Source organism: Pterocles gutturalis, unplaced genomic scaffold, assembly GCF_000699245.1.
Source record: "Pterocles gutturalis isolate BGI_N339 unplaced genomic scaffold, ASM69924v1 scaffold42128, whole genome shotgun sequence".
NCBI classification, from domain to species: domain Eukaryota; kingdom Metazoa; phylum Chordata; class Aves; order Pterocliformes; family Pteroclidae; genus Pterocles; species Pterocles gutturalis.
The window spans coordinates 73,577-96,517 of NW_010124531.1; the positions used below are offsets into that span (position 1 = coordinate 73,577).

The following is a 22,941-nucleotide window of genomic DNA, read 5'->3' on the forward strand; positions in this document are numbered from 1 at the left end:
GGGTCCACCAGTCCCCTTGCCCCCGTGTCTTGGGTGTGTCCAGGGGAAGGGGGGCCTGGTCCTGGGGAGCCTGCAGCAAATGGTCTGGTAAGGAGCAAAATTTCTAGAGACCAGCCTGGTTCTGCATGGCTAGCGAGGGGGAGGTGGTGGCATTGCAGCAGCGGAGGGAGCACAGAGAGGTACACGGCCTCAACTCTGTCCAGAGCGTCTCGACAGCCTCTGCTGTGCCTTTTTGCAGGAAAGCACACTATGCACACACATGTCCCTGATGTGGTGGCATCACTGGTGCAGGAGGCAGCAAAAGGACTTGGAAACTTGCACTGATGGTTCTGTGCAGGCTGTCAAATAGGGGGGAGGCTCCTCTGTTGTCCCCCCTTGTCTCAAACCCCATCATAATCTAGTGCCTGAGCAGAATGACAGTGACAAGAAAAAAAAAAAATTACCTTCCAGCCCATCAGGAAAACCCTCTCTGGGAGCCCTGAATATTCAACAGCTTTCTAGCCTGAAAACACTCGGGGTTGCCCCAGCTCCTCTAGTTCCCAAGACTGTTTGCCTTGCCATAAGGCAACTTGTCATGTGTGCCTGCACAGGTGTGAGACCCTCGCAGGCCCTCAGGAATGTCAGCAACAAGGCATCTCAGCACCTGGGCTGGCTGCAGCCGCTGGGAGGGGAGCCAAGAGGAGGATGGAGACAGAACCATGGGGCTCCAAGCTGCCCTTGTAACTGCAAATGCAAGAGCTTCTCAAATCCCTGCCCCTCCTGCAGCCCCTCGGAGATGCCACCCTGCCCGGCACCCTGGCAGAGGGAGCATCCCTGCCTTTCCCACCTGTGTTTCCTGAAGTGGGTTCAATCAGTGTGTCGCCTGGTTTTATAATCCCGGCTCTCTCTGCGTCTTCCACCATTCTCAGGCTGATGCGGTCCTTCACACTGCCCCCCGGGTTGAAGTACTCACATTTTGCCACTGGAAACGAAAGGGTAGGCTCTGTCAGGGACAAGTTGCAGCCGGGAGCACCAGCTCCTTGCTGCCCAGCCCTCACTGCAGTCATTTGAGGACACTCATTCCTCCCCTGCAGGACGTTCTTTTGCTCAGGAGACCACATCCACCATCTAGGGTGCTGCAGCTTGTCATGGGATTACCCATCAGCGTACTTGCCCATAGTCCATCTTTCCCCCACGAAACACAGGGGAAAGCACCCTGAAGGCAGTGGGCAGGCCTGCTAAGTCCAGGATGGGTTTAAAATCAACTGGACATCGTAGCGCGGTTGCTAGGTGGAAGGTCCAACACGGGTACGATACACCTTGCTGCCCTGCCTTGAGGACTCTTATTTGAGCAAGGCATTGTCAGGGTTAACAGCAAGGTCCCACGGTCTTTCCTGGGGCATGGCAGCTATTACCAGATATCTAGAAAGGTGCCCTTCTGTAGGGATGATCTGCAGTCCTGAATAGGGTGCCATAAAGTGAAAACAAACAATAGAAAGGGCACTTTCAAGGGTCGGCCAAAACTATGCTTTCTTTGCTGAACTACCAAAAAAACCCCACCTAACAGGGACCTTCTAAGGCGCGCTCAAACTGCAAGGCACACCTCTGTTCCTAATCAGGCCCTCCACACCTCTAATGCTCAGGGTAGAACTCTTCCCACCAAGGTTTTGATGAGCGTCTACATCTGAACTGATGGCACCGAGCTCTGTTTTATGGACAATGGGGCAAAATTAGTACTTTCAGGGTGTCATTCACTTCATCCTTGAAGAGACAGCTACTTCAGGCTGACAAATCAGCCAGATACTTCAGCAGTTAAAGCAACAGGGAAAAAAAACCTTGTGCTCATAATTATATTTTATAATGCGTGGTGCCAAAACTTCAGCTACCCAGAGATTCCTGGAGGCACAGAGATTACAAGATAATCATGTCCAGCTGTAACTGCTCCTTGCTGCAAGCTTTCCTATATTTGCTTGGTAAGAGGCTCTGTGCTGACCTGCAGCTCGGAGAGGACCAAGCAGCTGCTCTGCCTGTCCTGCTCTCCTTCTCCTCCTGTACCAGGCGAGGGAGACATCATCCCAGCAAACAGGGTCTCCCTGGCTTCCCTGCTGCTGTTTGCACAAAATCCTCCTGCTCCAGTAAGGCACTTGCCCCAGCAAGACATCCTCAAAGGAACAGACTGCTTCAGAGGGGGACCAGACATTGCAGACCAGTCCTTGTGCCTCTGCCACTTTTGCTCCATGGTCCCTTACCATTCCCTGAGGTCTCATTCCAGGATGCGAGAGGTGGTGCAACATGGAAGTTGCAGGGTTAGGGGCCTGACGATCCCAAATCCTGAGAAGGGATCTGGTCGAAGAGCACAGCACACTCCATGTGGCCATGTGCCTGGTGGAGGCTGGCTATGGGGCAGATTCCCAGCTGCCACACAGGACTGCAAGATCCCGCTGTGCCCTTTCACTGAGTGTGAGCACCCATCAAGTCTGTCCTTCCTACCTAGCTATGTGACACTCGTGAATCTTACTGCCTGAATCTTGCTGTCCTTCTGCCTAATTTGGCTGAAATTTATTTAAAAGGGTTAAAAGTTATAGGAAAGGAGACTGAAAAGTCCATATACAGCCTAATCATATCATTCCTATTTCTGTGGGGGACCAGGATGAAAACAACCTGTACATGAGATACCACCAGTGCTACGCTAACATCGCCGTGTGGGGAGGACTCGGGTCCTGCTGGAAAACCTGGCCCCACAGCCAGCACCTTGGCCTGGCTTTTAGCACACAGACCTGGCATGCATGTCACTGATAAACCCAGCTGTCTGCAGCCCCACTGCTCTGCCCGGGGCTGCATTTTGGGAAGGTCCCCAAGGGAAGATGCTGCTGCCCCCGGGACAGTGATGCAGCAGACAGCAGCGCCTGGCCCGGCTCCAGCTGACGTGTCGGAGATGATGCCACAGCAGAGCAGAGTCCCCTCTGCATGGAAGCTCTGCTTGGTAGCCAAGCAGCTATACTAGCATGTGTCCCCCACAGCCCAAGCTGCTCCCTTTGCCCAAGCAGGCTGCAGGAAGAGTCCTGACATGCTCTTTGCCATGTCCTAGCCACCAGGTTTTGGGAAGTCTCAGACAGTCCCGTGCACACCACGTGCTACCCCAGGTGCTGCAGCATCCCTGCCCATTGCCATGATGACATCCACCCATCCCCAAATCTAGCCCAGCTCTGCTCTGAGATTATGCTGCAGTTATTTGGGAGGAGAGATGCCTCCACCACCATTAGCCCCCTGCTCATTGCACCTGGAAACCCTCCTGTTTGGTGTGACAAATGACCACAGTGTAACCTAATAAGCAGGAGTACCCAACACGTGCCACATCTGGCCCTCCCCAATGGTTCTTGCTCACCACAGAGCCTCTTCTGAAGCCCCCTTCCAACACCGCCCCTCACCTTCACCTCGTGGCACGGAAAAACCTGGTGGAAAGGGGACACTCACAGAGCTCACACTTGAGCCCATAGGACTTCCCAATCTTGTTGATTCGGACCATTGGGGTGCAGCCAACTTTCTTCAGGATGTTGGGCAAGATCTTTGTTTCTTCTGTCCTGAAATAATGCAGAAAAAAAAAAAAAAAAAAAAAGATTCCTGGCAAATCAAAGCAGCTGTTATGCAACATGAATCAAGATAAAATCTGAGTGAGGTTTCAGAAACTTTAGCAAGGCCACCGAGGGAAACCTCAACTCCAAAAGAAAAGGTCCTCATCAACAATAAATGGCAACAGGAGCTAGTTACAACTTTCCATCACTCTTACAATGAGTTATTAATTCTTTTGTGTAAAAAATAAGGCAATTAATTTTCAGAGTTGTTCTGAAATGTCTTGTTCTGAAAGGCTGTAGGCCAGACCTATAACTAAGAGAAGTGAGAAGAGCTGACAAGCCTTGGGATTTTAAATAGTGGGTGAGAAAGCCAGCAGGCTGTGCACAATACCAGGCTCCTCCTCTTTCCTCCATCCTACCCAGCAACACCTCTGCTTTTCACATTTTCAGCTATCTGTGGGCCAACTGTTGCTTCCCTGGCCAGGACTCCCAGACTTGCAAGGATGGCTCCAAGCCATCAGAAAGGCTCATAATAATTAAACTGAGCTCTTGGATCAGTGCAATCCAGCCTCCTGGTTTTGCTAGTCTCTGTCATACTCTGGCAGAAGCCACGCATCACGTCACAGCAATTGCAACCAGAAGGAAAAAGACTTGTTTGCCCAACAAGCAACTGAACACATATTGCCATGCAGCCAGGGAACTCGTGTCCTTGAACTATTTAAAAGACGGAGGGAAAATATTGACGAGGGCTGCATTTATTGGGGCCACAAACATATTGCCCTGGTTGATCACAAGCACGTCTCTCTCTGAGTAGGGTGACGAAGCCGCACTCCCTCATTGTTCAGCTCTCCTTTGGACAGCTCTCGCCTACTATCATCTTTTGAACCTTGAACCCAAGTAATCCTTGTCTGCTATCGCAGCCAGGCAGATGGCTGTCTGCTGACAGAAAGTCCATATGGTGCAGGGATGACATGCTGATTTACTTAAAGACACACACCTCCCTCCAGGTTTGCAAGTGGGATATAAACACTTCTTGCTTTGCAAGAGTACAGGGTTAGTGGTTTAGCGCAGGTCTTTACTACCAAAAGGAGCCAGCCTCCTTACATCTCAAGCCCAGAAATGAAGTATTACACGTGTGCTATTACCTCTCCCTCCATGGAAAGTGTTACCACGCACATTACAACCTCTGTTGAGTGCTGGTAAATGTGAGGCAATAACTCAATAAATGAGCTTCCCCCACAGCTGCAGCCATTTTCCATCTGCCACTGAAATACTCAACGATTTCAATGAGGCTGAGCCGTGGCACAAGAAGACTCCAGCTGCTTCAGGAGGTGTTCATCTAAAGCCTGGCTGTCATGAGAGCGACCTGTGTATTACATTACATATCTCAATTGCAGGAAGTCAGCTCGAGAGAAGAAAGCAAAACCATTTATTTACCTTCAGCCAATAGTTGTGGTAAATGAGATGCTACCGTGCTCTTTGAACCCCAGCAAGGTGTGATGCGGAATGGCAAGGTGCTGTGCAGCTCCAGGGTTGGCAGTGGTGGAGCCTGGCAAGGGGAGGGGGAAGGAGAAGGCAACCTGTGCTGCCTTGCATGCTGGGTCAAGCCTTGCTGGGAGGGCGAAGGTGGGAACCAGAAACCGGACTGTTCTTTTGCATTGCCACCAGCTACCATCCGCTAAAAAGAATAGCCTTTCTCTCACTCTGGGGCAAATTTTCCACAGTTCCTATCACATTCCTTTTCTAATCGCTACCATATTTTACTACAGCACAGTCAGCTTCCTTCCCCAGCTGCTGTGAGCTCTGTGCGTGGGCCTGAAGGCAGCAGGTCTATGGAGATAAGAATCTGTGGCAAATGCCTTTGCTGCTCCTAAAGGATGTGGTGGGGACACTCTGGTCCTGCAGCTGCTGGTATTGGTTCAGAGTCACTGTGGACAAGGATGGTTTTTTTTCAGGATTTCTGCTTTTGCTCGTGGCATGTTATTTCATAAGGTGTCCAGGGGAAAAAGAGTACTGGCAAACCAAGTGATTCTTGCTGAGGTTATGGCAGGTCAGAACTGGCTCGAGGGATATCAGAACTAGTCTAACTCTGTATCTTTGGAAAAATTTAAATAATTACTATTCTTAATGAAAATAACATCTTATCTTCTCCCTACCCCCTCATCCTCTGCTTCTGCCCCCAAACTCAATCAGATTTCACGTGGGAACCTCAGAAAATCCCAGAGATTTTTGCTAGATCAGCTGCCATCTCTAGTTTACCTACAGCAGAGAAAACAAACAAACCCCCTCCATGTACTTCTGCAAACTAAAAGAAATAGTGTGACGTGTTCCATTTTATTTTCTTCACTGCTATTCAGTGGGTTGCGCATGGGCCCCCTTAGCCAGACCTCATCCCCAGGGAGGTGCCCGATGCCTGGGGCTGGGGCTGCCCCACTGCACTCTGCCCTGGCTGCCCGCCTCCTGGCTGGGGGGGGGGATTGGTCCTTGCACCAGTCCCACCTTGCTGCCCTGTGGCACCCTGATGCTAATTTGCTAAAAACCAAGAATGTTATCCTGCTCAGCATGATCAATGAGAAAAAAAAAAAATTTTGATTGAAAGGAGCTGATCCTGTCCTCATGTGCTAGCTGCAGGGATCACTCTGGGTGAGTGCCTGGGTGCACGTTTGCTGGATCAGCTCTGAGGCTGTGGAGTCCACTCCTCCTACACAGACCAGACCTGGGGGCTGTTCTGGGCTTCACACATGCCAGTGGCTGTGCTCTGGCCGTGTCCTGCCTGGCATGCTGTATAAGCCAGCTCTCTAAGCCAGCTCCTGGCTGGCAGGCGTCCATGCAGAGCAGTGCCGCACCTCCCACAGGCTCCAGTTCCTCACATGCCGGAGCTGAATTCATGTGTTACATCTTTGGCACGGCAGGGACGTGTCTGCAGTTCCCCTGACATTTATAGGACAGCCTTATCTTTAATAGCTTGTCTGGGTCTGGTTTGCCAGGACATTAAAGCACCTCTTGCCTAGTCTAGTCTGGGCACTTTGGCAGGCTTTCCTCACCCTGGGAGGAAACCCACTGCTGTGAGGACAAGAGCTACTCATAACAATCACTTCGCCTTGCACTGCGCTCTCTGGTCACTTATTTAGAGTGGACAACCTCTATGTGGGCCATTTTCTACTTATTTAAAAGCCCAGGCCCTGGTATTCTGTTTTCGTGAAGACCTTGTAGCCATCAGTGAAGAAGCTGCTGGTACTTAGAAATCCTCTTACACACAGGCTCAGGCTGTTTGAGTGAACAAGGGCAGCCAAACTGCAGCCCTTCAACTGATGACTGCATGGCTGTTACCAGCTGCACTGTACAACAGGATGGGTGCAACAGCTTTGAGGTGTATGCATGCATTACATGCACTACATCCAGGAGAGCCATTACTGCATCTCCTCGAGTGCCTAGCAGCTGGGAGTGCCTTCACTTCTGCTGTGCAACACCAGACCTCACGCAGTCCACTCTCTGGAAGTGTACAAGTCCCTGCTTGAAATCTACCTCTAAAATATGTTCACCTTAGTTCTTCTAAAATGAGGTGCCCCAAACTAGCAGACACTTTAAAATGTGTGCTGGAAAACACAGGGGTGGGTCTCGAGCCAGCCATGTCTTTCTGCAAGATTTAAGGGAGTGAGAAAGTTCTTCCTGGAGAGGAGATACTAGGTGGGGTTTTGCCTTCTGGAAAATAAACCATCGTTAACCTAAGATATTGTCCAACTACTGACTTCTGGTCATGACCGTCCCGGCATAACAATAGTAGTTCATCTTCAGAAAAAGATAGTAAGCTGTCTGCACTCTGAAATAACTGTCACGGAAGACTTACTTACAGGGGCACACAGGAGTGTGGAGACTTGGAGGCAGGCGTTGCAGCTGTCCATGTGCATCTACTGGGCAAGTTGGGACGAGTCCATGTGCTGTCAGCTTTGCTTTCTTGACTTGCTTTCACATGACTGCCGTTCATGTGCAGGCATGGGTTGGTCAGATCCTGTATTGTGGAAACAGAGGTGCACAGTCACCTGGGAGGACAAGCAGGCAGGTACCTGGGCAATAACTCTCAAAGGCAAGAAATGACATTTGGGTGTGAAGGCAGGGTGGCCAGCCTGCATGGGACATCCCTACGAGCGTTTCAAAAACCCCATTCTAACAGAGGCATGAAATTGCTCTTTCGGAGTGGTATGCTAGGCCACATACATGGTAAACTATCATCTGGCCACCACCTCCTGTAAAACTTCCCCTGCTCTAATTGAAGCACCCCCTCCACTAGAGAACTTGGTGCTCTTTATTTTATTATTTGGTCAAGAGTGTTATTTTTCACCCTAGCAGAGAAGAAACTGCAGTTAAGTCTACACAGCAGGAGGTGAGTCTACACTCACCTTGGAGAAGGTGACTGAGAAACACTTTTTCCTTTCTCAGCATCAAATAATAAGGCAAAATGAAATTATCAGGAGCAACTACAGGAGAAGAGCAGGTGAAAGTGGAACCAGAAAAGGGTTAAACAAGTTTGCAAAGGCCAAGTTCATTAGTGGCTCATCAACACACTGGCCCTAATGGTACCTGCATTCTGTGAACATGGTAATTTGCTGTGCTGGTTTCTCTGTATTGCTCATGCACATACAGAGAAAAGGAGGGATCTGGTTTTATAGCTCATTCCCAGCATCTGTATTGACCGGTATCAGAAACAAGGGTTACATGGAGCTTTGGTGTGACCCTCTGCAATTCATCAGCCACCCTTTTGTGCTAAGGAAACCAGCCACATGGAGAAAAGACACATGATTTTGGTAACAGGAAGCTTCTTACTAGGTTTGTTCACAGAATAAATTTGCCCTGATTCAGCCTGTGCTGAATAAAGGGACCTTGCGGCTCAGTAGGGTCACAACTGGAGACTTGTGTCTTACTTCGACTGATGATGAAAGTTGGTGTTAACCTGCTTGTTGTACCACAGCCTGCCCTATCTTCCTACACTGCTGTGGAGGTGCGTTTTGCAATCAGAGCAAGTGCAATGCTCTCATTAACTTTACTGTAGTAGAAATTCTCCAGGGCATGATGGTGGGCCTTCCTTCTATATTTAACTTCAGATTGAGAACAAAGACATAGTTTTGAAATGTGTCATAACCAAACCAGTGACACAAAGAAGAAATACCTCATTTCTAAATGCAGAGGACTGCCTGCAGAAAGGACCAGGCCTGCTGCCACGTAGAGTGGAGGGGATGTGGGAAATCCACTCTAGCTGCTGCCCTGGGGAGGTAATTCAGGCAGCTAGCAGGAGGATGCTGGAGCCAACGTGTGCAGCATAGATAGCAGAGGCCAACAGATCTGCGGAGCATCATCCTCATCCCAGGCCATAAAGCCACCGCTCTGCCCCTCCTTGACACCCAGGCTGCCTGCAGTGCCTGCAAAGCCCAGCTTACTCACAACGGCCGGGCAGGCAGCCAGCACACTGTTATGGCTGGGTCCTGATTATCTAATTAATTAGTGACTTGACATGTGAGCCCAAGGGCAGCCTTAATTACCATTTCTGCCATCCTCCTTCTGCTTGCTCGCTCGTTTCAGCCACTTGGCGGGAGGCTCTTTGAAGCAGCTCAGCCGCACTACCCAAGGCCAGCGCCGTGCTTTCCCACTGGCCGGGAGGATGGGGCTGCGGTCCACTACCTGTGTGTTGGGCTGTCCCTGAAACACAGAAATACACCACGCCGTTATTCTAGCCATAGCAGAGGGCTGAAACGGCCCATGGCCTGCAGCCAAGTTTCTTCTCAGCCAGAGGTGCTCGCGCATCTCAAAGATGGAGGTCAACAAGGACTTTTTACAAGGGCATGTGGTGACAGAACAAGAGGTAATGGCTTTAAACTGAAAGAGGGTAGATTTAGATTAGATATTAGAAAGAAATTTTTCACTGTGAGGGTGGTGAGGCACTGGAACAGGTTGCCCAGAGAAGCTGTGGATGCCCCATCCCTGGAGGTGTTCAAGGCCAGGCTGGATGAGGCTTTGAGCAACCTGGTCTAGTGGGAGGTGTCCCTGCCCATGGCAGGGGGGTTGGAACTTGATGATCTTTAAGGTCCTTTCCAACCCAAACCATTCTGTGATTCTATGAGCAGCCTCATGTCACTGCCTGACCCCACGACAGATCTTGAAACAGGATGGCAGACAGGGGACACCGGGTCACCTCCACGTCAGGCACTGAGCTCTCTTTTCTCCTCTGGAGACACCAACCCCAGCATCACAAAGCAGTGAGAGATCACAAGGACGCAGGGTGGTCACGCCAAAACAGCTTTAACCTCGCAGCCAGACCAACAAAAACTGTCCTGGCAAACCTTGCCTCCTGGTGCTCTTTTCCACTGCTGTCAAACCTCTTGCTTCTTGGGATGGATTAAAGGAAAAAAAGACGTTAATTTCCTTTCAAGCCAGGATTTGTGTCGGCCTTGAGTGTAGCTCCCCATGCAAACCCTTGTTTACCTAGTGAATTAACTGTGAAGGAGCAAAAGTCACTTGTGGGTAAAGAAGAGATAAGCCGCAGTGTAGCAGAGGTAGTTATCATGCTTTCACAACTGAGGTCACCGGTTACAAACCAAAAAGTTGGCACACTAGATTTTACAAGTTTGGGTTTTTGTTTTTTGTTTGTTTGGTTTTTTTTTTTCCTCCTAGTGGTGCCCATCTCCACCATTTTGCAGTGGAGAGAAAGGAGAGGTGAGGCAGAGTGCTGAAATTATTGGGGCTCCTTTCACAGGTCTTTTCCCTCTTCACCACCATGTGGCTCCCTGCCCCTGCAGGAGGCTGGCATCGGCTGTGGGACCCCATGCAACCCCCTCTCCCCTCCAGCCCCAGCTGCGTGGGATCGCTGTGGGTGCCCCATCTTTCCCTGTGGGGCAGCTGCTGGAGCGACATCAAGCTGCAGGGATCACCGGAGAGGGCCCAGTGCCACTGGCACCCCTCCACACCGCAGTTTGCACCCCCACTTTAGTGGGTAGCGTCCCCAGAGCTACTTTGCGTTTCAGCTGAGAACGTGGGGAGCCTACACTACGTGTCCGGCTGTGGGGACAGCCGCCTGCCGAGCCCTGGGTGAAGGCAGGCGACCTCCCCCAGGCCTCAGGAGCACCCCAACACCTCTTGGGCAGCAGCCTGGGAACAGCAGCATTGGAGCACCTCCCTCACCACCACCAAGAAGTGCCGCAGGCCCCAGCATCACCCCTGCCAGGAGCAGCCAACCCATCCCCAAAGAGCTGGAGGCAGCACGGTCTGCTGAGGTGGCTGGTGCGTAGAGGGAAGAGCACTACTGGCTTTCCACCTTCTAAAATAAGGTTGCATCCTGCTTGTTGTGTTCAGTTTCCTTAACATCTGACACAAAAATATGGCAAGAATGGGGTTTTCATTTGTTTTCTCACCCGAGGTGGATCCAGGCTCATTTTATAGATGCCCAGAGAACAAAGAAACAAGACCTGGCCCTTGACTAGGTCAACATCTACCTTCCTCTCTGCCAGAAAATTTCTCATGTATCTCCTCAGGGGTTGGTTAATTCCTGGCATGGTGCTGCAGGACTGCATGGATGTCCTTCCAGTTATGATTCACTGTAAAATCTCCGCATCACTGTGCCCAGGGTCTGGATGCATATTTAAATTAAGACATATCTAAAAACACTGTGGTTCTGAAAGTAACTTTAAAAATTGCCTGAAGTGTGGGAACCCCAATACCATCTGTGTGAGATGGCAGACAACCTGAAACAGTACCAAATGATGGGAAGAATCCGACCTTCCCTTTTCTTTTGGAAACCTTGACACAACACCAACAAGCTGCTCTCCTGATGATGGTCTCATCAGTCACATCCCACAAACACACAGGGTGCGTGGGAAGTGTAGGCAGAAAGGGGCATGGGGCCACTGTGGACAGTCTGACTGCAGGCAAGGATGCCCGACAGGAGCAATGTCCAGTGCAATCATCTCCCCACACTGTCTCCAGTGCAGTTTTAAGTCTCCTTATGTTACAAAGCGAAGGTACATCCTCTCTTGATTACCCAAACTCTTACCTATGTCCCAATACTCCTCCTAACCCCTGCCTGAAGCTTCAGATATCATCTGATGAGCTGTCAAACACATCTGGTCAGTTGTAGGTGTCCTGCAATGGCCCTGTTACTCTCTTCTAAATAGAGAAGCTTAAGACGGCACAGACTGGAAAAAGGATAAATGGAAATATCCACTGGAGCTGGGAGGCAAGCCAAGAGACAGGGCATGTTTACATGCAGTTCTGCCACTTACTGAAACTATATGTCAAAGAGCACAGGCTAATGTTTATAGAGTACTTTGCAGATAGGAGATTGCAATTAGTAGGTTATCAGACTGCACTGATAACTTCAAAAGGAGGAAAATCAAGACACTCGCTCTAGTCGACTGAGGGAATATAAAACAAACTCAGCAGGGCAGAGAGAGTTGCAAACTTGCCCCAGTCAAAGCAAAATGCCATTTTCTGGCTTTATTTTAGAGAAATGCTATTGCTGTCACTGAGCAAGACAAATGCAACAGCAGTTTAGCAGAATTACAGAGTGACCCAGGCTGGAAGGGGCCTCGGGAGGTCCCCAGTCCAGCCTCCTGCTCAAAGCTGCGTCAGCACTAAGTTCAGACCAGGTTGCTCAGAGCTTTGTCCTCTTGGGTCTCGAAAAACCCCAAGGATGGAGACTGTACAAGCTCTCCAGCCAACCCACTCCACCACCCGCCTGACCTTGCAGTGTAAAGCCAGAACCTCCCCAGTTTTCAGATTTATTCAGATCTTGCCAAAAGCACAGACACTCCCTGGATAAGACTCAACCTTTGAACAGGCTGAGGAGCAGAGGCTACCAGATTCCTCCTCCTCTTTTCAAGCCTCTTCATGGCAGCAAAATTACCTGGTTAGTAGGCACGGCTCCCATGCAGTCTGCCATTAGAAAAGCAGCATGTTCAGTAATAGATAAGCCATACTTACCACCTCCAGTGTATCAGCCGAGTGCCTTCGCTGTGCTCCAGCGCTGAGCTTATATGTGCCCGGTGGCAGGGGACACCAATGAGCAGCGGTAAGTGCTCTGCGGAGGGACGCTGATTGGGTCCAGCCCCATGCCTAATTATGCCCAGCACCTGATTGCTCTCCGAGCGTAAATGATTGGGGTATAAAAAAAGATAACCATTTTATTGTTCATTTTAATGCACTCTTATCTTCAGAAGTGCTCTCAACCCATTCCCCAGCAATTTTGTGGTGGTTTTAGAATTTTGTTTCTGATCTGATTTCATGTCTCATATTTAACCTCCTGCTTCAACCCAGCTTGTCTGTGTCAGCATGTGCCTTGCTGAATCAGGCATAAGCAATGACAGAAATTACACATAATGTTAGGTGCTGTCTGATATGGACCCCTGTGTCCTCTGGGAACCTAGGGTTAGTCTCTGCACTACTTCCAGCCCTAAACCTCTCTTCTCTCATGTTAGCTCCTGCTTTTCATGCAACGGCTTCACTATTAAAACAGCCAAGAGGAGCGAACAGCTTCTGCTCTGCAGTGATTCCCAGATGCTGGCTGGGCTATTAGGAAATTATCTGGGTGCAGATTTACTGGAAAAGGAAGAGCTCATGGGAATTTTGGTCCCTCCTTTCCCTGCTCCTTCCCACAGCCAGGGAAGTGCACAGAGCTGCCTGGCCCTGGCTGGGGCCATGCTCCTCCAAAACAATGTGGCAAAGGAAACTTCACCACTATTCAGATGAACAGGCGAGAATAAGGCTTATAGGAATGCTTATTTTGGAATGAAACCTTTCAAAGACACAACTGTTGTAGGTGTTAGCACAGGAATGACATTATCTTTGGCCTTTTTGCAATAAATGAACTCTCTGGAAAACATTGTCAGAGGTAATCCATTGTAGAAAAAGCTAGTGGGCTATCTGATGTGACACAGAGCATGCAGGTCTCTTGTAAAGAGGCTGCAAATAATCCTAACTCCGTCAAGAATTGTGTTTTCTGGGCATTGCAGTTACAGAATAACCCAGCCCCACCTTCCTGGCTACCTCCTGAAGCAGAGCCTGGTTGAAGTGGAGCCACATGAAATAAATCAGATTCTTCCCTTCAGTGACCAAATTGCAAGAAACGATGATCTTTTCAACCCGAAATGAAACAGATTTGGATGGACATTTGGAAGGACAGAAGATAATTTTGACATAAAATACTTGGTTTAATGGATTTTTTTTTTAAATTAAACATTTTCTTCAGAAAAGGTCTAAATGGCAAGTTTGGGGACTTTGAAAAAAATTTCCCCATGCCCTTTCTTTGGGCAAGGTAAAAGCTGTTAGATAAATTTGATGAAAACGCTCAATTAATTTGCTCACCACCACCCTCCCCGGAGCTGCTATGCGGTCTAACTGTTCGACATCACCAGCCATATGGGCACGCACACATCCAGTTTACCCCCCGGCAAGTGAGGACAGCAGGTGTTTTGATATGGGTTTTCCTGCTTTGCCTGTGCCTGGGTTAAGAGCAGAGGAGGAGCGGGTCTGTAGAGTCTAGCTGGGGTCTGCACTGGCACCCTTGTCGTGCTTCCACTCCACACAGACACGCTGGGCCCTTCACAGCCTGTGCATGTAATAAAAACATGGCCCATGGGCACCTAATCTTACCTTGCTGTTCTGCGGTGCTTAAGTGTTACTCAGTTGAAAAAAAACACATGGCAAAGCTGTTTATTCCACTGCAGGCTTGCACCGCCCTGTCCTTTATCTGAAGGGTTACCTTGCCGCTTTTACCCTGCAGGATCCTGCTGACTAAACGGCAGTGTCCTGGGGCTGGGAAGCAGCAGCCGGAGAGAACCGGCCAAGCGGCCGTAAAAAGAGAGGGAGGCACCAGGAGTGATGGAGGTGGCCGAGAGCACTGGGACGGCTCCTGACTCTCACAAGAAGATGTGACGGGAGAGTTCATGGCCATGCACAGGGAGCGGGCCTCTGCTTTTAAGACGTCATCAAAAAGACTCTTGGCAGAGGTAGCTTCCTGGTACTCATCTTGGCGGGGTCAGAAGGGATGCAGCACTCAGGTTTTACTTTGGGTCATTTGGGAGGAAAGATCTTTAGTGACTGCAGAGCCATCTACCTGGTGGGTTCTTCTCCTAGAAGAGACAATCTGGTTTTTAAATGTTCCTGGCTCTGGTGTACCAAGATGGTAAGAAATCTACATTTTTCCCTCCCATGTAATTAAATAATGAAAATGGCTTTGTCAAAGTAGTTGAAGCTCCATGGTAGGGCTTGATAGGATGCCAGGAGAAGAAGGGTTAGCAATGATCTGGGAAGGCCCAGCAGATAACTCAGGGCAGAACTGGCTTTCCTTGGCACTTGGCTTGTCTTCAGCCATCAGAGAAAGCCATTTTACTGTGAGGACATGGGGTCAAAACAGCTACTGGTCAATCTGACTAGGGTTGTGAGTTGGAATACCAGTGATAATACCCACTACCTGAATTACGTGTGTAAACTGGGAAGAAAGAAGAATGTTACTTGCTGTTAAACATATTTTTCACCTGTTCAGCACACGGTGTAAAAGCCTCATTTTAGTGCAAAACTATTCCAGCTGAAACATGACATGTGCCATCTGTCCAAAATACAGATTTTATGAAGCCCTCCTCCCCATAATTTTAGTCTTACCAAAAAAACAGATAAAGAATTTAATTGCCTGTGGTTAGACCCCACGGACACTTCGGAGTAGTGTTTTGTGACTAGCCTCCCCTCGGCAGGGATCTGTGTTACAGAGCGAGATAGTTGGTGTAAGGTTCACTAGCCCAAGCCTGTCACAGTCCAAGGCAGAAATGAGTTAGAAAACTTACTTTTTTGTTACTGCACTAAAGAAGTCATTCGCACCCACCTGTTTCAGAAGAGGTCAGCATTTGGTTGTACAACGCATGCAGGTTTCCAATGCATCTTATGTGCCTCCTTCACTGGTCCTTCTACTGCTGTAGAGACAGCTATGCTCCAGGGACAGGCTGGAGAAGAGCAGACCCACTAGCTTTTCTTATGAGCACACTGGAAGGAGCCCAAGGGGTAAGCAGCTCCAAATGTGCTGGGTTTCCCAGCGTTTGCAGGTCAGACCCGCCGTGCGTGCCCCATGGGACTGATCAGCGCATCCCCGTATCCTGATGGGTCCAAAAGGCAGCAACCTCGCTGTGAATGAGCACATTGCCTTCAGTCCAGTTTCCCTATGGACGTGAAGTATCTGTTGCCTGCCATACTGTGCAGGAATATAGGGGCATTTGGTGCATGCAGCCCACTTGCCCTCCTTGTTTGGACATCCAGATCCAGCTGGTTACCACTAGAAGAGGCAGCCTGAGAGTTGGCAGGTGTGAAAGAAGAAGGTGCATTTGTTTGAAGATGCTATGATGTATTTTTAGCTACTGAAAGAGTAGTGCAACCTACAGTGTAAACAGCACTTGGCTTTGCCCCTCAAATAGGGACCGATTTTTTCCTTAAGACTTAGGCAGGGGTGCATGGGTGGTGGCAGGCGAGTTGGCTGTTCTTACTGCCTTGCCACAGGTCAGGTCCTGCAGGCTCTCCCCTCCTCACTGCCCTCCAGCACTACAGCCACTGGATGACTCCTGGCATTTGGCACTGAATGAAGCAGTGGCTGGACATAGCCATGATGTGTGGCTCTCCTCCATTGTTCCACCTGACCTTGAGGAAGGCATGGGGATGGTCCAGATTTGCAGGAGCCGCTGTTTGATGCAGCAGCTATACCCAGCTGAGCAACTTTTACCTGCAGTCCTCCCTCCCAGCCCTCTTCCAGCCATCCCTGTCATACATTGCCCTCTGTGTTACAGATGCCTAGAAAAAGAAACCAGAAAACCGATCTCACTGATGAGGTAATGTGGTGTGAGGGAAAAGCTGCATTTCAGGTGGATGCGGTCTGCAACGCAGTTCACCATGCAGACCTAGGGCAGCTTTAAGGCCAAGCCAGGGCCCTGGCAGGTGAGTTGTGCAAGGCTGGGTATGGGCATGGCTGCAGCACAGCTTAGGCAGGGACCGAGGGAGTGTCCCATAAGCACACAGAGCATCCCAGCTGCATGCATTTAGAACTGCAGCAAGCAGGGCCAGCATGCTGGTGCAGGCCAGGCTTGTGCCCTGGCAGGGGCTGTGCCTTCGCACGCCTGCGCAGAGACGCTTCCCTCTCCAAAGCTCCACCTCCGATAAGCCTGTACAGATAAAGAACACCTTGGGGAATATTTCATGAGCAAAGCTCAAACACGTCTGCCTTTACTTTGGAGTGGAAAAAGGTAGTGGCACTTCCATCAGCAGCACAAGTCCAAGTTGGTGGTGATGTTTTTGTTCCCAAAGGGAATTTATTGCTTTTGGAAGGTAGCTTTCTGGACTGAAGTCCTCCGTTTATCTCCAGAGCCAGTACAACAGATTGTACCCAGTAATTTTCCCTGCTTTGGTGACCCGTGAGGAGGGGCACCTCTGCAGCAGGGGCCAGCTCAGTCCTGGCGGTGCCATTAGGCAGTGCCAAAGCTGCCAGGAAAAGTCTTGCCTCCTTCTGCAAAAATGGTGTGTGCACAGTCTCCTGCATGCAACACTCACATCTAGGGGCTGCTGCTAACAGGAGACCCTCCTGGCACACCAAGGAGGTCCAAGCAGGAAAGGGCACCTCTGTCAGAACCCTGCCTGGCAGTGGTGGGCTGGAGAGCTGTCGCAGGCTCCTTTGTTCCATGACACGCTGAGGGCTCAAGCGGTGCACTACATTTTGGGCAAAAATTAATCAGCGCCTTGGCTTGAAAAGCAGGAGGTGCCACACCTGACTGCATACTCCCATCACCCATCACAGGCCCTGGTGCTCGTCCAGCCCCTGGATCAGCAGATCCCACTTGCAATGGGATTAACACAGGTCAAAAAAGAGGCAATTGTTTCAGCTGGGTTGGCAAGTATCACCTTCAGCCCATGATGAGACAAGTGCCAGTGTTGCCTCAGCCAGGAGGGGTTGGCACAGGACCTCTGCCCATGTTCTTTCAGTGCCTGCAACATGTTCTCATCCAGCTGCCCCCTTGCTGCCTCTCCAGCCCAGACCACTGCTTCCCTGGATGTTTCTCTGTGTAGCTGCACTAGCTAAAACTGCTCCTCATCTACCTCGCTAGAGTATTTTTTAACAGGTTCAGCTTCCTGTTTAGGACTGCAGCTGCAGCCCAGCCACCAGAGCAGCAGCTCAAAGCACGGGCTAGGGCTGGGGCAAGCATGTCTTTAGCCTGCTTGGAGGTGGAACTTGATCTCGCACAATGCCTGCTGTGCTCTGTGCCAGGTTAGCCTTTGGCCTTTCTATTGAAACCCTCTTTCCTTGCACAGGTAAGCCTGGGAGCGATGTTGGCCTTCTGCCTATCAGACTGCAATATCAGGATCCTTTTTGCCTCCGAGTAGACTGCCGAAAGGTAAAGGTAAGGCAATGATTTGCAACTGCTGCCAGCAACAAGAGCATCTCGACGGATCACATGAAAAGGATGTGTAAAGAAAGTTTAGTCTATCCTTTGCCTGAGAAGATAACGCTGAAGACAGAGCACTCTGTGTGCACGAGCAGGTACATGAACTGTACCCCTGTAACAAAAGGTGGCATGCAGGCAAGTGAGCCAGCAAGCAGTTCATGCTGCACACCTGAAGGACTGGCCCTGGCACCCAAGGCAGGCAGAGGAAGCCCCCCTCCATTCCTCTCCACCCACTGGCATTGCCCCATATCTGTGTGAGATGGGCCAATGTCCCCGTGAGATTGGCTGACAGGCTCTTCAGCTATTTAGGCAGGGCTGAGCAAGGACTGACTGTGTAAGGAAATGGAGACCAGAAAAAAACAAGGAACGAGGGGTTTACTTGGTTGCCTAGCAGATATAAATCACCTTCACCCTAGTTTAACTTGAGCAATCAGCCAAGACACTGAGCAACAGAACAAATACACAGCTTTGAAATAACACAGACAGCCCCTTCAGTTTCTCCCAGCTGCCCCTTACCTACAGAACACCACCCACACACCTCACTTGAACTCATGCACTTTTCAGCATTATAGCTTCACCATAATTCCCAAAAGACATTGTGTTCTGTGTGAGCCGACACAGGCAGGACACAGGAGCAACCACAAAACCACAGATGAAATGCAAAGAGTAAATTTATTTTTGTTACCTCGCACACTGGGGGATCCCTGAAGCAGCACCCAGGCAGAGGCACACACACAGGAACACAGGCACCGCGCTGCTCAGCCCTCAGTAGACGATCACCAAACCTGCTGTTTGCACTTGTGTATTGGGGATTCATGCAAATGTACTTTACCACTGTGCTTTGATCTTTCCCAGAGCAGGGCAAGAATCTCAAGGATGTTCAATAGGGTGCCTCTAGGTCTATCACAGGCCTATGTTATCTAAACACAGTTCTTCTACTTGTCAAGCACACAAGACTAAACAACAATTAGTGTGATATATGTGTTTTTCTACACCCCAGCTTCAAGTCACTTGAGCATGTTTACAATCCTCCTCACCCATCTTCTGTTATTTTCCCCACACTGTCTCACAGAGCCTGGCCCATACCCCTTGCATTTATTCAGCAATATCTACCTAATTGACTGCACACGCAACTGTTGCTGTAGGAACTTCACCAGTGGCATCTGAGCCCTAGCTCTACATCCTTCCTTTCCACCCCTGTACAGGAGCACCAGGACTGTACTAAAGCCAGCCATGAGAAGCAGACAGGAGGCTGGCTCACCAGCAATTCTGCCATAGCAGCAGCTCTTTGGAGACAGAAGAAGAGAACTGAAGAGTCTTGAAGACCACACACAGAAAGCGAGAGGCCTTCTGCAGCCCATAGAAAGTTCTCAGAGTCTACAGTCTAACACACTTCCAGCATGAACTGCCATTAAAAAACCCAGAGTCATTCTGCAAACAGCTTTTATTGAACTCTTTATGTAGTACATTTATGAACATTTGTGCAATAAACACAGCACAGAGTATTGATCTTTCCTAGTTCCTTAAAGCATAAGAAGTTTTCCCTTTGTCATAGTAGCGTGTTGACACTACGCAGTAAGAAATGCTGTTGCATGACAGTTGGCAATGCTAGGCAACACCTAACAGTGAGCATGTTGTGTGAAATTCATAAATCAAGCAGAAGTTTACAGAAACCATTTAGTGATGAGCTTGGCGGGTAGATGAGACTAGTCTGGCTGCTTAGAGGAACAGAGACAGAGTTCTGGAGTCAGCCACAGCTTGTGGAAGAAGGGGGAAGTAATACTGGATACGACAACTTCAAAATGATCCTTAAGTCATTGCCTGATAACTGCTTGCAAAATATTATACAGATTTCCCTGGATAATTGTCTTCCAGTGAGAAAATAAAAGTATTTTCGCAGAGCCAACATTAGACCAAAAGGACGGATATTTTCTTACAGTGACACACAAATAAGTATAAACTGTTGATATAATTATCCATGTGCAAAATTGTTTTCAGGCTTAGTCAGCACTTGCTTAACCAGCACAGGTAAACAGAAGATGCAGGCACCCACTGCAGACAAAAAACACCGTTCTGTTCAAGCTCTGGACTTGAACTTCATGTTAAAGACCGAACAAACAGCAATGTCTTTCTTGGTCCTCACTGTATTTGAAACAAAGAGAGGAGTCCAGCTTAATCAAGCCCTACCACTACTAACCAGGACCAGGCTAGTAACAACATTCTCACACATGCAAAAAAATCATCACGCTCATAAGCTTTTGCATCAGAGGAAAAAAAATCCAACTTTGCAGGATTCCCTGTCCCCTCCTCTTTGCTGCCTTCATCCCTACTACAGGAAAGAGCTCTGGAAAGTTTTTCAGTCATTCAGCAACTCCATTTATTTACCCAATTCCTCTGGTCAAACAGGGTTGCTACCGTGAATAAGAGTGACCAGTGGCTACCATTTCCTCCTTGTGCCAGTGCAGAACAGGAGACAGCTCCTGCTCTTAACACACCACACAGGCAGAGTGGCACAGGTGGATTTCTTGGATACTTTGGCTTACTTGGATTGCTTTAAACTCACATCCCCCCTTCCCTACCAGCTCTCACCAGCCCTTCTTTTTAGTCAGCAATACTGCCTATTTTAATGATGCTACAGAGATTAATTTATAAACTAAATTTGTAAACTAAAAAAGCAAATTAAAATCTTTCTACTTTTCTGTGTCACAAGTAAAGCTACCCATTAATCTTCTGCTGTCTCAACTCTAACTTGAGTTTTTACAGGCACAAAAAGAAAAAACACTCAGATACTTAAGCACCCACCTCTCCACCCCTATCAGTGAAGGTCAGATAGAAAATGGTGAAAAAAAAAATCAGATGAAAGCAAGTAGGGTAAATTTTCAAGAGCAACAGTAATGCCAAAATCTAGCAGCAATGACAGCTACAATTGCAGCAAACACTTAAGCTAACAGTATCCAGTGAAGTACACAGGCTCTTTCACAAGAGGGAATCAAAGGATACAGTGAAAAGACAAGTAATCAAAGCCTTAAGTCCTTCTGAGCCTTTCCTGTAAATTAATAATATATATGAAAATATATCTGACAACTGTATTTGAAATAATTGGGAAATGAGTTCAGAAGCTTGCCTGAAATACTAATCTCAAGGGATACAACTGACAATTCACAGATTCTCTCTGCCCTGAGAAACATAAAGGATGTTACAAGTGCCAAGATCAAAAACCGTGCCCCTAACCACTCTAAGTTATTTATGACCCCTTGGGAAGCATCCAAAAAATAAAGCCTGAAAGATGAGTTATTAGGCTCTGCCAAGCAGAAACAGAGGGAAGATAGAGCTATTCAGCCTAGAAAAGCTAACACAGATTTGAAAACAGTGTCTTTAACACACAGGTACACATATCTCATACTCACACTAGTTCAACTTTTCACTAGTCAAAGCACTGAAACTGGGGTTGCTACTACAATGAGGGGGAACAGCGAGAAAGAAATCAGTGCACAGCATAAGGGTAAAAAAAAGTTTAAAAAAACAGCCATCTTTTACAACCAATTATTATTGAAGTTGCACATTTTTAGACTTTATAGTAGTTTATTCCAGAGCCTTGGGAAAAGTTGTCTTAAATCTTAAAGAAGTACATGAGTTTAATGGCTAAGCCATAGTTTAAGGTAAGTATGGGTAATGTTACTTCAGTAATAGCCCCAATCTGAAGGGACAGCCAATGCCTAAAGACATAAACTGAACAGGGCACAATAAACTTAGCATTCACCAGCATGGCATTAAAGAGTTATCAGAAATCAGCATAAGGCTTTTTATTATTGCAATGAAGTTCTTAACATTCAAAAATTTAAGGTGAGAGAGAAGCAGCTAGAAAACAAACCAGGCTGCCACACTGCTGGCAGGCAGACTCTGTCACTGGTGTCACTTCTTTGGCTTTGAGTTTTTTCTTCCCTTTGGCTTGCCTCCCTCCTCCAGCATCACACAAGGCACAAGCACAAAGGCTCTGCTTGATGTCCTTCACTCAGCACTGATGTGGGACAGGGCGGCTTCCACCACCTCTCTCCGAGCATGCACTTTCAAAATGTACAGCAAATCCCACTGCCACAGGGAGGCCAGCAAGGTACAAATAAATCTATATTGAGGAGGTAGTAATTGTGATTTTTAAATAATCCCTTTCTTTTCTCGTAGCTGACTCACAACTCCCTTCAGCTCTTTTCTTAAGAAAAAAAAAAAAAACCAACAACTTTGCCATCCTAACAGCAACAGCGCCAGACTAAATAGAATTTTTATACTTCAGTGGGAAGAGAGACAAGCTACGAAAAGTGTCACTCTTGCTGATCAAAAACCATATTCTTGGCAAAAGGCCAGTCAGAAGATGATTAGAGCAGTCATTATGAAGATGAAGAACAGCTACTTTTCTCCTGTAACCACAGGGTGGGTGATTCCACTCATCGTTACCACTAACAGCAGTCAGTAGCACAGCAGTGTACGGGTGGGGCTGCCAGTGCTAACCCCTGCCACAGCTACACAAGTCAAACATTACTGAAAAATCCAAAGTTATAGAAGTGGTGAAAGGTTGTAGCTGCACACACCTAGTGTACATTACTCTTGTGTACTCTTGACAGTACCAGTCCACAACATGTTCGCCAGTTACTTCCAAACTTGGCTACAGTGAATTCAATTAACAGTAGGATTTTTCTCCTGGAATAAGGTGCTATGGTGTAGGAGCACTTGAACAGGACTTGAAAGAGTTTACAGCTCTCAACAGATTACCTTTGGCTCTTTTAAAACAGGCATAAAAAGAAACACTAAGATAAATAAGAGGGTGTGAAGGTAAGGGGAAGATACTAGATGAAACAGTGTGATTTTCAAAAACCTTCAGGCAAGAAGCTTGATCTTACCTTTTAATCTTTTCACTTGTGCTTACTTATCAGGTGCAACTG

The 22,941-nt window shown here is 48.4% G+C and overlaps 1 protein-coding gene across 1 annotated transcript in view; it reads right to left on the reverse strand.

Moving 5' to 3' along the window:
• The window catches only part of LOC104465290 (cystathionine beta-synthase-like), a 22,571-nt gene extending 15,035 nt beyond the window's left edge, over positions 1-7,536 (reverse strand). Inside the window, exons 1-3 of the mRNA XM_010078273.1 lie at positions 7,403-7,536; positions 3,454-3,560; positions 827-961 (exon numbers count right to left, since the gene is read on the reverse strand). Coding sequence (XP_010076575.1) covers positions 827-961; positions 3,454-3,560; positions 7,403-7,536 — 376 coding nt within the window. The remainder of the gene's footprint in view (positions 1-826; positions 962-3,453; positions 3,561-7,402) is intronic.
• Positions 7,537-22,941: the final 15,405 nt, after the last annotated feature.